We start from the raw sequence: 18936 nt of genomic DNA on the forward strand, positions 1-18936 counted from the left end.
TGGTTTTTTAGGAGGAGGAGACCCTTCACAAAATATTTTTTTGCAAAACAAACTACAAACTTTTCCCTAGATACTTAATATGATGAATAGACAGTTCACAAAATATTTCGTTGAAAATCAGACCCCTCGCAATATTTTACCTTTTGTAACAGACCATTCACAAAAAATTTTCTCTAAAAACGAACCATTTAATGTTTAAAACAGATATTTTACAGCTCTACCTGAACAAAACTTACAATGCCTGAAATTTTTAGGATTTTAACTTTCTTGCACGCCAATCTGAATCATTTACGAATTTCAATAGCCATTTGCATTCTCTTCTGTAAAACTGACTCATTTCAATTTACTCTGTAATTTCAACGTTTAGACATCAATTATTTTATTCTTACCATTAGTCTGAACCTTGCTTAGTTTTTATGGTCTGTAGGAGGACTTGTAAACTTGTCAGTTTCTCAAGTTAGTTCAAAAATGTCAATCCTATTGCACTTGAATCGTTTCAAACCATTAGCATTCTTGAATGTTAGCATTAGTTTTTATCAAGTTGTACCTTATGTTTATAAAGATGTTAAAAATTAAATGAATCTAAAATGTTGATTAGTGTGTTTGTGATAGCATTATAATCCAGAAATCGGGAATTCAGCAGGTCTAGTAAATTTAGGCAAATGTCGTAAAATGTTGTGGGCAGCACAAGTCAAGGATTTCTTTTCTTTATTTTTGTTGCCCGTTCAAAATTTTGTTTGCGATGTGAACTATGATATTAATTGTTCAAACAGTTCTTAAAAATTTCTGCTCAAAATTTTTTTCATTGCCATTTGCATACTTTTTCTGCTTTAAAAAATGTATTAACTTATCACATCTTTTTTCTTGATATTTTTTAGCTGGTATAAAAAAAAAAAATTGCAACTTCCTCTTTATTTAATACTCAAAAATGTTTATACTACTTAAAATATCACAATATTCTTGGGGAGTGGGGGGTAGGGGGACAGGGTTGAAAAACAAGTATATGGTATTTATTATATACAAGTATATAATAAATAATCAATATTTTTAGTACAATATCCATTTCAAATCAAATAATTGTTGTAAGTGTGAAGAACTTCATGCATAGGAAACTTTTTTGGAAATTGAGGAAGTAAAAAAAAAAAAAAATAACAAACCATTTTCAGTTTTTCAAAGAAAAAAGTAAATATGCATTATAAGCAGCTAGTAGAATTTATAAAGATGTGACATTACTGAAAATCATTTTACAATTAAGATTTTCCCTAGTTTACTGGCATTGGAAAATCAAAGTTTTATTTGTATCATCTCTTAGTCACGGTTTTGTTGATTGCTAAAAGGCAGTTAAGGATTATCATAAATAAAACAAAAAGTACATAAATTCAATAGATCCAATTTTTTTTTTTTTAAACCTTAGGCCTACAATTATAAAGATGAATCTCACTGCCCAGAGCATGTGTATAGTATATTTATTTTTAATTTTCTAACTAACATTTGAAACTATGGAAGAGAATGAAAATACAAGTTAAAAATTGTTGTCGCATCAAAGAGAGTCGTAACATTGAACATAACAGGACACATGGGTCAACTTCGCAATCCGTAGGTTCTGCACCACTGGTGTTAGTTGTTGAAAAGAAAAATGACAAAGAATGAACTTAAAAAGGAATGAACTAGGGAGGGGAGGGGAAGGAATCTATATTTAAAGATTTTTTGAAATAACAAAAATACTAATCAGTTTTTAAAAAAATGAAAGTTTAGCTCTATGTCAATTAAAAAAAAAAAAAAAAACTAGAAAGCCGCTGTAGGCAAGACATTATGGCAGTGACTTTTGAACAGAATTTAATATTTGTAGGAGCTGGTCAAGTGCAAAAACTTGGAATTGCACATCCTTGAAAGTGAAAAGAGTGAATTTTGAAAAGATAACTACTAATTCAAGTGCTTTCTGGATACTTAATACAAATTAGTTTAAAAAATAAAATGTATTTTCAGTTTGGTTTGTCAGTTATGTAATTAACTATGGTCACACACACAAGCTACTGTTTGTAATCAAACAAAATTTTTAATTACCCCTAAAATTTTCCTAAAATTTTGCCGAAGAGTTCCTAAAATTTTGAAAAAGTCTACTGAGAGCCCTGTTGTCATGGTAATCTGAAAAATCAAAGCAACATCAACTTTGGTAAAGTGAGGATAGTAAGCAATTCGTGATTGCTGAGAAAATACCTAAATTTTAATTTTGATTCCTAGAAAAATTTCTTGGTTTTGTCTCCTAGTTGAGGAAGAGTATTGCTGCAGAATTTCCATAAAGGGGCATGTACCTCTCCTTGCCCTTCTTTGTGCGTGTGCATGATTTCATTAAATTGAAATTTATGGGTTATGAGCTATGCTCCATCGAGGGAGTGTTTTGTCTGTTATTTACCAGTGAACTATCTGCTGGAAAATGATTAATGCATGTGATGTCACATATTTCTTTTCAGGTGCTTACTGCAAAAATTGCTGAGCTTAGTGCATCTAAACAATTAGAAACTGAACAATTGCAGAAATCAGAATCCCTTGAAGTGCAAATTAATAGTTTAGCTTCTGAAAACACAACATTGCAAAAGAGAAATGAGGTACATTATTTATTTGATTCTCATTTATATACTTTTTTGTTTACTGTGGAATCAGTCTGAGGCTTTTGTTAATCATTATAGTGAAAAACATCTTTTAAAAACTGAATAATATATAAACTTTTAATTCATAAAATAATTGTGTAATTTATTTATATTGGTGTTTGATGTACTTGTTATATTGTTACTTATAGCGTGCTTCGTTTAATTTTAGACAACTAAAAAATAATAATAATTCATTATCAAAAGGAAAAAAAAAACTTGTTATTACATATGGCTTTATTGGAATAATCAATCCATACAATTAAGACAGCTCGGGTATCACATAAGAGTAAGTAGGATAATAAAATACAGAAGCAATTGAAACGAGAATTACTACCTGGAGAGTGTCATAGTTACCACCACTAAGCTGTTTTTGCTTCTTTTTTTTTTTTGGAACTACACTTCCAAAGTGATTCCTCGCGCTCCATGAAAAATTGAAAATAGAAACAGATGAAAATCTTGTGAGTTCTGAAATGTACATATTTAGCACTACCAATGAGGCACCTGTGATTTAAGGATGTCCACAGATGCGAGTCACATTACCTCCAAGGACAGAAACATGCCCCTCCCTTAAGGGATCTTGCACCGGCAATTTTTCTAAATTGGAGTTCTAAAATGCCACTGTAGGCTATATTAGAATGGTATTGAAAGGAATAGGATTTGAATCTTTTTCTCGGGAAACTTTTCAGTACTGAAATTTAAAAAAAAAACGATTTCAGATGATATTTGATGATGTTAGGAGGACGACGTAAGACGCAATTATAAACATTTGAGGTAGTGTTATTAGAGGAAGAAATGGGTTCAGTGACTTTTTCTTCTGGGAATTTTTCAAAACTGGGAGGGGGTTTCGAAACATTCTAGGGAATTACTATAAATTTGAAATTATAAAATGAAATTTTAGAACACCCCTTTCAACTAGAGATCCTAAATACGGAGAGATTGGACAACTTCGGAACGGCGGCCATCTTTTGTCCAAAGTTGCTCCCTCCCCGTAGACCGTAATGCATCTTCTACTCCAAATATCACTGCACATTGTAGCGAAAAAATTATAAGCTAGTTATGATATCATGAAGGGAAATGTGCAGATCACAAATATCTGTTTGTTTTCTATCTTTATGAACAAATTTTTGAGAAAAAAAATGTTCTTTGTAAGCGCTATGACGATACGAAACAATTGGCGCCGGATTGCCAGACTTGGAACTCACCCCGCTTAATGAAAATATGACGAGAAGAAAAATCAGTCTATTCTTTGAAGATTTCATGTCCTATATTACCTGGGAAAGCTAGAAATTAGACAGCACAACATTTCGAGCTGACAACATTTGGACTAAACATGGCGGACAGAGGCACGCCATTGTCCAATCTCTCCGTATACAGGATCTCTACTTTCAACGAAAAAGGAAAGTAATAGGACTTGCTTGGATAAATCTCTATATTTCAGGTGTGTTAGCTATAAATGATGTAGCTCCCTCCCCCCTTCTCAAGTTAAGGGCGCCTCAATGGGAAGTCCCCAGAGATCCTTGTGATCTCCTAAAAATTTCCTTATTTGATAAATTTTGTCTGTCGATTTGACAAATTTATCATTCTGCAAAATTTGGAATTCTATTCATCAAAAATATCATCATTCGGCAGAATTTGGAGTTCACTTCATCAAACAAAATAATTCTAAGAAAGCGAAAAATCTGAATTTGAGGCAAAAATTTAAGCAGCCGTGATTGAAAATAAAAATCTTTAATTTAATTTGAAACTTATGTTAAAAGCGACAGGCTAACATATTTATTTGACTACTAACATGAATTAAAAACCTGTTTCTCCAGGTTGGCAGCTGTGACGCTTTTAATGTACATAATTTTATAATGCAGGGTACTATACAGTGTTGAAAATGACTAAATTAACTGTATTGTTAACTGCAAAATTATATACCTTATAGTACTAGTGTTGCATGAACCTGTGTCTGCATTACACTTACCCAAAACTATATCTGACTATCTATGTAAAACGTTTCTTGCCCATAGTGTAAGCTTGATTTTCAATTGTTACTTAAAAACTTTTTTTATTATTTATTTTTAGGATTTACAGAATGAGTTATCCATTGCACAATCCAAACATTCAAGTCTTGAAAATGAATTCAATGTTGTATCAGGAAATGTACAAGAGCTTAAAAACAAATTAACGATGTTAAGTGAACAGTGTGAGTCATTAGAAAAGACAAATAAGTTAGAATCAAATAAAAAATATCATTATTTAGGTAAGAACTATAATTTTTGCATTGTTTGAAAATTCTAAGTAAATTTTTGCTTCTTGAAGTTTTTAAAATTACATTCAGGTAAATAAATTCACGTTATTAATAATAAATGAAGCTCTTTGCTTCATTCATTACAAATAAAGTGATTTAGTAGTACTGCATATATAATATATATGTAGTATTACTAAATATATTTATATATATATAATGTATGTAGTATTATTAAACCACGCCTATACATTAAAGTAAGAAAAACAACATTAAAAAAAAAAGCACAAATTTGCCAATTACAGCAGACACGTGTTTCGGCGTTACAGGGAACGCCTTTTTCAATGCAAAAAGTAATGAGCTTATGGATGAAAAGACATCCCACAAAAGCCAAGAGCAGGTGAGCATGCAGCTTAAAAGATAAAAATAGTGGATTAGCCAAACACCAATCAGAAAATTATAAACCAATCAGGAACCAATAGGAATGCAAGCAAAGGCCAAGAGCTTTTTCTTAGGTATGGAACCCAGACAGAAAGAATTCAATTGGACAAAGGTTAAGCCGAAGCTTAAACAAAAAGAAAATGTCGGTAACCGTGAACCGAAAAGCTGAATGGGAAAAAAAAACACCACGAAATAAAATAAACAGAAACAAAAATATTCGAAAAAAGGAAAAATAAAGATAAATAGAAGAAAATGGGGGGGGGAGGGGGGGTGTCAACAAAACAAAAAAGGTAAAAATAAACAAAGGAAGATAGATAAAAATGAATGGGGGAAAAATGGGGTATGGGGAAAGGACAGTATTAAAGATATGGGAGCCAAATATTGGAAAAATATGGAACTGCTTTAAGATTATTAACTAAGTTGGAACTGTTCCTCAAAATATGAAAAGATTCCCAAAAGTCAAGATCTGATGAATTGGGGCATTTTTGGATAATCTGATAAGAGTTAAAATCAAAAGAGTGATTCGAATCTTAACAATGTTGAGCAATACTAGACTTATTTAATTGTTGTTTTTCAAATAATTTTGATACTCTTTCAAGCGAATTTTCAAAGCATGCCGAGTCTGTCCAATATAGGCTAGTTTACAACTACAATTAATTCTATAAATTCCACAACAATTAAGAGGGTGAATAGGATCTTTAAGAGAAGAGAATGAAAGTTTATTGATAGGAGAGAACACCACCTGGAATTGGAAACATTTTAGAATTTTAGCAACCTGATAGCTTACAGATGGAAAGAATGGCAAAACAACCAAATTTTTTCTGATGAAGGTTCGGTTAAGAATGTTAGTTTGGGATTTATTTGAAAGTTTTTTATAAATGGAATCAATCAAAGTTGGCGGATAGTCTCTATTAATTGCCACAGCTGTAAGATAATTAAGTTCCACTTTAAGAAGTTCCGATGAAGAACAAATATTAATTGCGCGATAAACAAAAGAATTGAAAGCAGAATATTTTTTATTTGAAAGATGAGACGATAGTCTATGAGGAGGTAAAGAAACAGCAAAAGGTCTGATAAACAGTAGTTTCAAAACCAATTTCAATTCGAGAAACAATTACATCAAGAAATGAAATGCAATTATTCTGTTCTTTCTCACAAGAAAACTGAATATGAGGATCAATGGAGTTTAAAATAGATAAAACCTCATCACTCTCAAACTGATTCTGGTTCATTAGAACAAAACAATCATCAACATACCGAACATAAAATTGAAACTGCAGTTTTTGGAACAGCTTAACCTCAAAATAATGCATGTAAATATCACTAAGAATGGGGCTAAGTGGGTTTCCCATAGCCAGACCATCTAACATAATATAAAACTTCCCATTAAAAACAAAGAACATTGCTTAAGACAAGTACAGGTAAGGAAAATTAAATCCTCTATTTCCGTATTGGTGAAATGAAATTCAGAAAGTCTTCTTCGAAGGCATAACAATGAACCATCGACGGGAACGTTCGTAAATAAAGAGTTAACATCAAAAGAAGCCATAAAAGAATTGTTTGGAACAAAACTATGAATTTTTTTAACAAACTCAACCGAATTTTTAAAAGTAAATAAATTGTGACTCCTAAGAGGAGAAAACACAGAGAGAGACTAAATATTTTGCAAGTTCGTACAAAGTCGTACCAATATTGGAAACAATCGGCCTGAAAGGAATACCAGCTTTATGCACCTTAGGTAAAGCATAAAATCTAGCACAATTAGCAATAGATGGAACAACAGAGTGTTTAACATTTGAAGGAATAGACTTAACAGACTTGACAGCAGATGAAATAGTTTTTAACTCTTTATCACTAGGATTTTTAGAAATTTCGACATATGGGCCAGAAGAAATCAAATCATTAGTTTTATCAACATAAGATGATTTTTTAAGAACAACAATTTGGCTACCCTTGTCAGCTTTAGTAACAACCAGATCAGAATTCGAAACTAAGTCTTTAACAGAACGGCTAACAGTATTAGCAAATACAGGTTTAGAAATTCTCGAGTTAAAGTCAATATTAGAAGCTATAAGATGCCGAATTGAATCTTTTTGAGAGGAAGTTAAGGCACTAATTTTAAAAGCTTTCTCAACAGGAGCAATAAGCTTTGAAAAAGAAGGTTTAACACTCACTGCAAAATTATCATTACATTTTAGAGCCTCAATTTGAGAATTTCTTAATGGAACACTAGAAAGATTTACAACAACATTCTTATTAACAACAGGTAAATTATCAAGAGGAACCACATGAGAAGTTTTACAAAGCATAGCTAATTTCTTTTTCAAAACAATTTCATGTTTATCAGAGGAATGAAGGGTTCTAGACCAAGAATTTCTGTTAATAGTGTTAAAGTCGGGATGGAATTAGAAACTGAAAGATGCAAATCATAAAGTTCATGTTCAATAAACGATAAATGCTTCCTAGTTTCCTGGATCGAAGCACTGAGTAAAGCCAATTTGGACCGAAAGATTACTTTGTCAATTTTGACAGAATGTGGTAAATCACATTTCAAAGAGATAAACTTCGGCATAATTTTCTTGCGCCTACACTCTTGAAGAAATTTTAAATGGTTCAAAAAACGAAATATCTTAATCCAAAGATTGGCAAGCCTATTGATTTGAGACATAATCAAAAGCAAAACAAAACCAAATGAGAATAAACAAAATCAAACAATAACAGAATGAATAAGAAACAAGAAGTGAAAAGTCATAGTCAAAATACAACAATAAACAAAAATTCAGAAAACAAAAACTTGAAATATATAATAGGAAATTGTAAACCTGGTCTTATTAAGGGAATTTTAACTGTGACTTCTGCATTAGTAATTCATTATGATTTGTGTGACTTATAAAATATTTGATAACATTTTGCTTTTGATGACCCCATTCAGATTTCTCTGAGTCATTGGTATAAGATAAATGCAATATTTTAAGTTTGTAGAATAGGGGAATTCCTATGTGTCTGGTTTTTTTTTTTTTTTTTTTTTTTTCAAGAGTTGTTATAATGTGGTGGGCTGTTACATCACAGGGTTGTTACAACATGAGTGGACTGGTATATTAAAGTAGCAGCACTTGAAATTTTTTTGGTTTTAAACCTCTCATTCCTCAAGCTTGCATCACTGATAACTTGATTATCATGTGCTTCAAATAGTAGTTATTTATGGTATTTATATATTTCCAAACTCTTACTTTAATTCATGTTACGATAGTTTATATAAAAAAAAAACATCATTTCCCCCAAAATCGAAAGGCAACTGGACACATTTGACTTTTTCCCTTAAATTTTAAATGTAAAGAAAATGAAATTTGACAATTATGTTTGAGAAGGGAATGTTTTATTATATATAAGGAGATAGATGTTAATATAAGTTATTCATGGTTATCAAGCACGAAGAGAGTTACTAACTTTGTTCTCATATCATAACCCCAAATGGCTGAATATCATAATTTCTATTTAATTTTCTGTAATAGTAAAATGTTTTACATTTCCTTTTAGAATGTGTGCTGAAAGAGGCTGAACATATTATACAAATAGCTGTTGAAGATCTTGACAGTCCTTCCCTTGCTGTAAATAATTGTGCTCCAGGTTTGTGTTTTGTATTGTAGCATTCACATGCGATTCAATTTTGGAGGTGTATTTGTCTATTTATTTTAAAGCTTTCTGTTTTTTTTTTTTTTTTTTCCAGAGTATTTCCTTCAGCATTTAAACAATATAACAATTGTTGGAGAACAGTTTCAAAACTCTTATGTTAGATTTACAGATAATCCTGATGGTAAATACAGTATTACTTTCTGTTACATGTAAACTTTTTCTTTTCTGTTTTTTATTTTATAGTTCAATTGTTATATTAACTTGGCTACAATGGTAAAATGAATGTGTGTATGCAATTTTCATGTGTACAGTTAAACTCATTTATAATTAGCATGAAGGGGCTGGGATATTTGCTTTTTACAACTGAGTGCTCTTAAAAATGGGTTTTTGAAGGAAAAAAATATAATGCATATATATATATATACTTTGCTTATTTTTATTTCTGTGCAGTACTATGGAAATTGACTAATTTACTTTGAAAAGGCTTATTGATTCATTCTTGTGTTTGTTGTTTTTTGTGGATCACCATGATCCAAAAAACATGGTCAGCTTCTCATTTGAAGTTAATCAGTATATTGAAAGCAATTGACAAAGTTGAGGGTGGTTCAGCTTGAAATTCCTCACATTTTTCATTATCGTTATTGCTTTAATCATTTTTTAAGCTGTTTTGGCTTGAACTTGAGCTACAACATCCATAGAAAAAATCTTCAAGAGTGATAACTTTGGGCGTCAACAAACATTTATGATTTTGAAATGTTTCTCTACTCCACAAATTAAAAAAAAAAAAAAAAAAAAAACCATGATCTGATGTGTTCGGAATGTTAAAGTAATTTTTCCTAAAAAAGATAAGCTAAGCTGGAAGTCAATAAAATTTTTTATGAAACACAGAAATAGTGCTCGGTTTTAAGCCAGATTAGTTTCATTAATAGCAAGTCATGCTCCCATAGACTTTACATTGCACCAACTATTTCTGATATCCTCGCCAACTCTGGGCTCTCGTTAAATTAGAGCTCATTTTAAGTAAGTTAGACTGTGTTATAATATCTTTAGATTAAGTTCTAAAACCCTTAAATATGTTTGAAACTTAATGCAATCTGTACTATGGTTGGGGCAAACCTAACCTGGCAGTGTTGTAATGTTGCATAGCCTTCACAATGCTGTCAGGTTAGGTTTGCCCCAAATATAGTTCAAACTGAAAGAAAAGATACCTCAGTGTAATTTATTATTGATTTAAAAACAAGTAACTTTAAAAGAACTCATTTTGGTGTACTTTCATTTTTTAGATATGGCAGACATCTTGCAATCTGTAACTTATTTTTCCCATTTATTGTCAAATGTCTTAATGGAAGGTAAAGCCACATCCAATGCTTCACCCAACATTGAACAAGGGGACCGTAAGTGCTTTTAAATTTTTTTTCTGAGTTATAATTTTTCATTCAGTTGACTAGTCAATTATGCTGTGTGTATGTGTATAAAAGTATGCACAATTCAATAAATACTTGTTGTGGTGTATAGTTTCAATCAATCTATTATTACTACATTAACTCACTTGGTGGTGAATCCAAGTCAACTCCAGCTCGTGTATGTTGTTTAACGTAGAGTAGGCATACTCCATCTAGACAGTTAATTTCTGAGAACTTCAACTTTAATTTTTTAGTTAATTGTGTTCCATTTGGAACCAGTGGTCATTTGTATGAATTTTGAAGATATCTTAGCTCTTTTAATTTTTTGTCATTATTCTATTTTTTTTTCTTATAGAACTTGCTTCGGCTTGCAAACATTTAGGATTAGATGCGTTAAGTTTATTAAGAAAATTTCAGAAAAAAGGTTTGTATTTTTAGTTATTAATTTTTAAAGTTTTATTTTAAAAAAAAAAGGCTATTGTTTGTAAGTTACTCTTAAAACAATAAAACATGTTGCTAAACAAAAAAGCAAAAAAAACAAAAAAATTAAGATAAAGTACAGGTGCAGTGTATAACATATCTGTACCTCAGAGCCAGAAGGATGTAAGTCCGAAGATTGCGATTTTGTGTTTTTAGTGCATTGTATGTAGAAGCCTATCCCGTATCAAGCCATGTGAATGCCATTCTTTAAAAAATCCTTTTCAATTTTCTACCAGGGTTAAAAGAGCATGTTTCCCATCATGTGCCAGGAAAAACTTTTTTCTCTCTACTGTAAAATTATCATAATGTGACTTACGTTTCTCTGACTTTGAGGTTCAGATATTACTATTTAAAATTTTCATTCTATGTGTAACTACATTTGAACAACAAAATAAAAATGCACATTTGTTTAACCATTGGAGGGAAATGCAGTGCTTAAAATTATCCGAATTTTCCTTCAATTCCTATTTTTTTTAAAACTTCCTAAATTTTCATATAGGGTTGGTAAGTGGGACCCCTTTTGATAACAGTTCGTTTTTGAAACGTTATACAAAAGTTTTGAAACAAAAAAATTTAAACTTATTGTCTTACTTTATCTTGGACGTTACTAATGAATTAAGTTCATCATTATTTTCTAAATTAATGCATTAAATATTCTTAATGATTGTAGTTTTAAAAATATCAGATAGGTGTTCCACTTACCCCATTATACGAGGTAAGTCTTTTATTTTAATTTAAATCAAGTGTATCTAAAAAAGGGGGGTAAGTAGGTTTTACTTGATAAAATATGTACATTTTTAGTGTGAATTTACGAGATATTGTCTTTTAAATCTGTATGACAGGAAATATTTAATTAAAAAACAAAATAATTACATCTGTAAAATTTATTGAAAGCCTATAGGTGCATATTTTACTTTTAACATGTAAAGGTGTGTTCAATAAACGTAATACATTTAGTTAAGGTTGATTTCGGTAAATTAACCAAAACTATAAGCTGAAAAAGAAATTGTAAGCACTAAATGGCTGTTAAAAGTGTGCTAAAGAAGAACTATCATCATACTGGACTTTATCCTCAATAATAATTCTAACATCCTCTGCACCAGGCCAATAAAAACTCACCATTTCTATTTGTTCTTGCAACAGTATTTTTTTTTTTTTTTTTTGTTTTAACTTGTATCATCAACTTCCAACATTAGACCTACAGACTTTTTTATGATTTACTTTGATGTAAGTTTAACAAATACGTAATCACCAGCTTGAGCAGTTTTTGTAGATGAACTATCAATTCCTACTTGGTCATCATAGTTGTCTTGTATTTCACTAATACAAATCTGTAATCAGAGTTACTTTCGATTTTGAAATCCCCATTATTATAGGGGGACCCACTTACCTTATACCGAGGGAACCCACTTTCCCTTTACAGCAAAAATGTATGTGGTAAGTGGGACCCCTCCTCTTAAACACTTATTAATGATATTTTATGCAAAAATTCTTGTTACTGTATGAACTTTAAGTTAAACTACACGTGAAAAATTAATTATCATAAAAAAATAATAATAACTGACCTGGAAACCCTTTTTTCATAAAATATTGCTTAAACTCGCAAAAAAAAAATCTTTTTTTTTTTTGGCTAAGTGCTATGATTTACAAAAAAATTCCACGAAACCCAAATATACGAAAAACCAATAACTGTGATGAAATTTAACATGATGAGTGCATAAAAGTTTCAAAACTTTATCCATATTTCAGTTTTAGGGGGAGGGGCACTTACTCCAGTGACCCACTTCCCCCAACCAACCTTAATTTGAACTTTGTCCTAAATATTATAAAATATTTATCATTTTTCAGAGAAAGTTTCCTTGAGATTGCTTTAAACATTTTCTACTTGTCTTATTTACTCCTTGTTTGCATCTCACAAATTTGATTGAAGCATTTGTTCACATGTGTGGTATAAATCTTTTGTCTGTCAAGAACTACATGTCATATGATGTAACTTCAGTAGATTTGTCATCATGGTCCAAGTATGAAATGGTAAATAGTTGTAGAGTTTAAAATTTAAATTTTTAGTTAGTAGCAAGTGCCCAATTTACTTTTAAGCTATCTTTTTATTATTAGTAGTCACTACTTTATCCAGGATTTAATTATTTTAAAATGAAGACACCAGTGCTGCATCTTTTGATTTTTCCAAACTGGGACAAAAACTTGCAACTGCCTCCCTTACTCATTTTTCTTCAAGTTTTTATGTAGAGGTTCAACAAAAATAGCACAGAGCTAGGATGAATTTGCTGTCTCTCAGGCCTTTAGAAGTTTCTGCTCGGGCAAGGGCCCCAACATGCTCCATCCTACATCTGGCACTAGAAAACAATAAGGCAATCTTAAGACAGTGTTAAATGGTATGAAGCGGAAAAATGTATGGCATATGATACCTGTTACTGCACTGTATGCATACTATAAAAGGAAAAAAGGAGCTTAAAAACCAATGTAATCTTGGCCATCAATTTGCATTAACATGTACATATAGACAGAAATAATGTGAGACACAAGACATTAAACCAATGTTGTTGTCTTTTAACAGGAAAGTGGAGTAATATAAGGGAGTAACTTTCTGGTTATGAGGGAATTTTTATTCTTTAAAATATACGAGTATATGTCACTTCCATGACTATTTCGTAAAATTTGAATGTTTGGCTGAGCTTGATACCTCGAGTTTAAAAGTATGATTGGTATTCTGAATTTATTCCCTATAATTTCTAGAGTAAATGGAAGCTACTCACACTCTGCAAATATTTTATGAGTAAGCAAACTTAGGAATCACTCCTGATTTACCTTTAAGAAAAAAATAGAAAATCCTACTTTACATATTTTTTGAGAGGGGGGGGGGGAGGGGTAATTAGTCCATAACAAAGTTGGAAAATCTTTAAAATAAAGCTGTTTGTATTTGTTTCTATTTGATATTTATTGTTCTAAAATGTTTTCAAAGTTGTGTCCTGGTATGCTTTGAATCCTCACTCCGACCCCTGGAAATAATTGTAAAACTTTTATGTATTAAATGACTGATTACTCTTTTTCTTCTTCAAATTTTTCTCTTCTTATATGGACATAGACATATGATAGCAAATTATAAAAGCAAAAAAAAAATTGCATTTTTTATTGATTTTGTTCAATATCATCAGCTCCAAAATCGGAAATGATTGAAGAATTCACTAAAATATCTGAAGCTATAGTCAATGCAAGAAAAATTATGGAAGCTCTGGTACCTAATATGGCTCAAGACCAAACCCAAAATTTTGGCGATGTTTTTGAAAGGGAATTGAAGCAGATGGACCTAGATATTGAACAAGCTGCTTTAAGAATACAAGTAAGATTTTATTTTATAAATACGTTTCCAGATAGCGTAACAAATGTCGAACTTATTTTTTTTCAACGCATTATGTTTGAGGATAAAGATAAAAACCTTACATTTTCAGCTATATGAGTTTTTATATAAATTTGGTGTTGGGCTAGAATTTATGTATGCTATTGACACAGATAATAGGATATTTTACTTTTGCTTAAATACAGTAGCACCTCGTTATATCGCTCATTCGAATATATCACTCTTTTCTTCTGTCTCCTGAAATATTAAAGTTTAAAATAAGAAAGAAAAAAAACTTTGCTTTAAGTTTGAAATTATTTCTGAAAACATATGGTATTGCTCAGAGAAAGTCTCTTTCTTCTTTATTTTGTCAATGAACAAAAGGAATCTATTCTTCTGAATTCGCTGGAAAAGGAACAGCAATACGTGTCACCCAAATGTACACTGGTGAGCAAAAATTAAGGACAAAGTCGAAAAATTAACATATCAGCTGAACGAAGAGGCAGAGCGGACAGAAAGACCAATCAGGAGATTAAGTAAGGTGATGTATGGTAGCACATGCGCAGATATGCAGGCAGACGTAATAGGGGAGTGTCAGAGTAGTATAAAGCATGTTGTCGGTGTAAGATCAGTATTTCTGGCAAAGAGATTGTACGCCGTATAGCAGTTAAAATCACACCGAGTTGCTGCTTCAGCGAGAAATGGCGAATAATCAATCTGTTAGACGACATCTGGATGCTTTTACCCGAGGCCGAATCATTGGGAAGTTGGGGGAAGGCCGCAGTGTGACAAGTGTGGCTGCAGAGTTCGGAATTGCTCACAGCATCGTTTCACAACTTTGGAGACAATTTCAAACTACAGGAACAGCTATCCGGGGGTTCAGTAGTGGTCGTCCACGAGGAACCACACCCGCAGATGACCGGTATATTGTCTTACAGACCAGAAGAAACAGGCGGTAGATAGTGGGAGAAATCGCTAGACACACGACACAGGTGACTGGACGACCGATATCGCGTTTTACCGTGGCCAGAAGACTGCACGGTGGTGGTCTGTTTGCACAACGCCCTATACGGTGTGTACCTCTAACGCCTGCCCATCAGAGAAGGCGTTCTCTGTGGTACCGGGAACACCGGAATTGGAGAGACAATGAATGGGGACGAGTACTCTTTACAGATGAGAGCAGATTCAGTCTGAGTAGCGATTCTCATCGCATACTCATCTGGAGAGAGCAAGGAAGCCGCAATCATCCCTCGAACGTCATTGAAAGGGACAGGTATGGAGGTCGCGGTATTCTCGTTTGGGGAGGCATCATGCTTGGAAGTCGTACAGACCTTCACATCTTTGACGCAGGTTCAGTCAACGGGACCTGTTATTGTAACGAGATTCTTCTTTCATATGTGCATCTTTTTAGAGGCGCTATGGGTCCGCAGTTCCTTTTCATGGACGACAATGCACCATGTCATCGCACAGTAGCTGCCGAACAGCTCTTGGAGAATGAGGATATTGAACGTATGGATTGGCCGGCACGATCTCCGGATCTCAATCCCATCGAGCATGTATGGGATTTTCTAGGCAGGCGCTTGGCAGCTCGTACCTTATTACCAGTAACGATTCGGGAGCTTCGATTGGCGCTGCAAGACGAATGTGCAGCAATGACTCAACAACTCATTGACACCCTCATTCTCAGCATGGGCAGACTCTGAAACCTGCCTAGCAGTCGGAGGAGATCATATCCCCTACTGAAGACCGGATGTTTCTTGCTGGACACCCATCACAGGGATGTTTCGGCCTTCAGTCACATTGAGCTCCATGCTACTTTTTCAATAAAGCTTCTTTTTATCCCTCTGATTTCTCTTTTAGTAAGTGTTGCTTACATTACACATGTCCTTACGTATTGGGGATCTTACGGTATTAAATGTGTTGATTTGGAAAACTTTTGTACAAAGTTATATTGAAAAAACCGTCTTGTCCTTAATTTTTGCACATCAGTGTACATATCTGCACAGTATATTTCAGATAGTGTGTAAACTACTTACATCTTCTTTTGTATTGATACATTGCCTTTACAATGAGTGAGAGACACCAAGCATGTGTCATGTCATACTAGCCCATGTAGAAGAGAACGTACGTCTTTCTTTTAGTACAGAAAGATTTGTGCATGGTTGCACAAACTGGGATTTGTATCAAAGAAAGGAAGAATGGTCTGGATGGGCGAAAGAGTTTTCTGTTAACAGTATGGTTACTTTTACTTTTCACATCCTTTCTACATAAAGTCAAACGGATTAGAAAGTCTATTGGGGATAAGAGGGTATTGGAATGCTCACTGTTAATCTCACAGCAGCTCAAAAAGATCGTCTTCATTCACCATTTGATGTTTTTAACTTTCTGACGGTGAAAATTTACTTAAATTTCAATAGTTGTGATAGTACATTCATGAACTAAATCGAAACAATTAGAAAATCATGTCAAAAAGAACGAATGCTAATTTACTTGTGTATTGGACTTATAACTATTTTTAATGACCTCTATTATATCGCGCTTTCGGATATATCGCTCTTTTTCTTTGTACCCCGAAAAGCGCGATATAACGAGGGGTTACTGTAATTGAAATTCCTTTCTTTCAACACACTACAGTCAAACCTCGTTATCGCGACATCCAAATTTCACAACCCTCCGAATGTCACGTCACTTTTTCAAAGTTCCGAAGTTATGCCATATAATTTTAATGTTAAGTGGCTCTGGATTTTACGACAGTTTTTTTACTGCAACTCCGATTACGATGAGGCATCGAGCTGGGCAGACTGAATGAAAAAAATGTCTTTGAAATTGAAAAATTTTCACTAAAATAATGAAGACATCTGGAAATGTTTGTTGTAGGAACTTTGGACTCTGACAAGAGATTTTACCAGGCATAACACCTCGAGAATGGTGGGGGGCGAGTAGATAAGTTCTGAAAAGTACGGGTTTCAGCCTTTGACAAGAGGGGTAATAGAAAGGAATTCAAAGCAGGTGGATTGCAATACTGGAAGAGGAAAACAGCAAGAGAAGAGAACGACCATAGCTACGTTAAGCTGTAGGTGGTCACAACAAGCTTCTCCCATGAGGGAAAAAGAGATAAGGAGCTCCTCATTAGATTGAAAGGGGACACACAACTCTTAAAGTGGATAAAAGGTTTAGAAATGGTTTTTTCACCTTTGAAAGGTGAGGCTTAGCCCTCAAAATCTAATCAAATAGTGGACAAAAATGATGAGTTTTGAATTGGTTTCTATCTTGCTGGTAACTTTGTGGAAGGTGTGTGACAAATGTTATTCAAAAATTTATCAAACATTTTATTGGAAAGTATTGTAGAATTGAAAAAAAAAAGAAGAAAACAATTATAATAATAATAAGTGCTGTTTTTTTTTTCAATAATTTTGGTTACATTCACCAAGAATTCAAATTTACATTAGTTAAATCTATTTTTATGGTTAACTAATATTTAATTATGAATTTTTTAAACTATCCCGGTTATGATGTCGCTCCGGCTATGACGACACTTTGTTGACAGTCCCAAAGGTGTCGTGATAGAAAAGATCAAAATATTTTGAATTTTTCAGTCATATGAGTATGTATAAATACTTGGCTTTTGGCTTGAATTGGTGTATAGTTTTGTCATGAAGAATAGGATATTTTCATTTTGTTTTTGCATTTTATAGTATATATTTTCTCTTATTTTTCTAATGAGGCATAGCACTCTAAAAGTTGAAAGTTATGTAGCATTAGTGTGCTTCAAAATCCCATTATGATTTTTGTTTTGTTGTTAGGAAATGTTGAACAAAAGCCGAGCTGGAGATTCGGGTATGAAGCTAGAAGTAAACAGCAAGATTTTAGATTCCTGTACAAGTTTAATGCAGGTATATAAATACCTTGTCCTTTTAATGCCTTTTATAAAATATTTTGCATTTATAACGATATAGTTTTGTTTCGCATTAAAGCTCATGTAACATTTATGTATTTGATAATTGCATGTGCACATCAATTATCCAAGTATCATCTGAATTTTTTTATTTCTAATTAATAGAGGTATGTGAGTTCATCAGAGAGGTGCTTTATCAAGTAAAGATGAAATTTTATGTCTTTGAAAACAATATATCTTTTTTAATGTTAAAATCCAAACAACGTTAAGTTTATGATATGCAATGTGGCCATTTTTATAACTCCTTTTCTATTTTTCAAACGAAGGGGGAGGGGGTACATTGCAATTGCAAAATAATTAATTTTCTTTTGAAATAAAATGGGTATTAAAAAGCCTCAAAGCTATGCCAAAAAATTATTTTCTTCAAGAAAATTTGAAAAAAGAAATACAGTCAACTCCCGCTACAACGCGATTCAACTTACACGAAATGGCTATAACACGAATTTTTCACGAGTAACGAATTTTAGAGCTAGCACGAATTTTTCGCCCCCAACATGAATTTTTTTAGAAGGAAGTATCAGCTTCGTTATTGGCTACTAAATATTGATTTCGTGAATGTTATTACGTCCCTTTGAGCATCACTGACAGCCAAAGTTCCCACGCCAAACTAGTCTAGTGCATCAAATAACCATAATGGCACCTTTTTGTCACCTTCATCTAAAGTTTGAAAATGTGAAGAAAAAGAAAGTTTCTGATAAAAATTTTTTTAAAAAGGCTAAGATTCTGGATATGCTTGAACAATTACAAAACGTCGAAGGTCACGCGACAATAAGTATATATACAATTAAAAG

The 18936-nt window shown here is 32.6% G+C and overlaps 1 protein-coding gene across 1 annotated transcript in view; it reads left to right on the forward strand.

Moving 5' to 3' along the window:
- LOC129219721 (huntingtin-interacting protein 1-like) overlaps positions 1-18936 on the forward strand; it is a 62661-nt gene that overhangs the window by 30583 nt on the left and 13142 nt on the right. The window contains 8 exon segments of the mRNA XM_054854008.1: positions 2472-2606; positions 4716-4893; positions 8857-8946; positions 9047-9133; positions 10236-10346; positions 10711-10779; positions 14009-14193; positions 17994-18083. Coding sequence (XP_054709983.1) covers positions 2472-2606; positions 4716-4893; positions 8857-8946; positions 9047-9133; positions 10236-10346; positions 10711-10779; positions 14009-14193; positions 17994-18083 — 945 coding nt within the window.

This window comes from Uloborus diversus, chromosome 4, assembly GCF_026930045.1.
Source record: "Uloborus diversus isolate 005 chromosome 4, Udiv.v.3.1, whole genome shotgun sequence".
Classification (NCBI taxonomy): Eukaryota; Metazoa; Arthropoda; class Arachnida; order Araneae; family Uloboridae; genus Uloborus; species Uloborus diversus.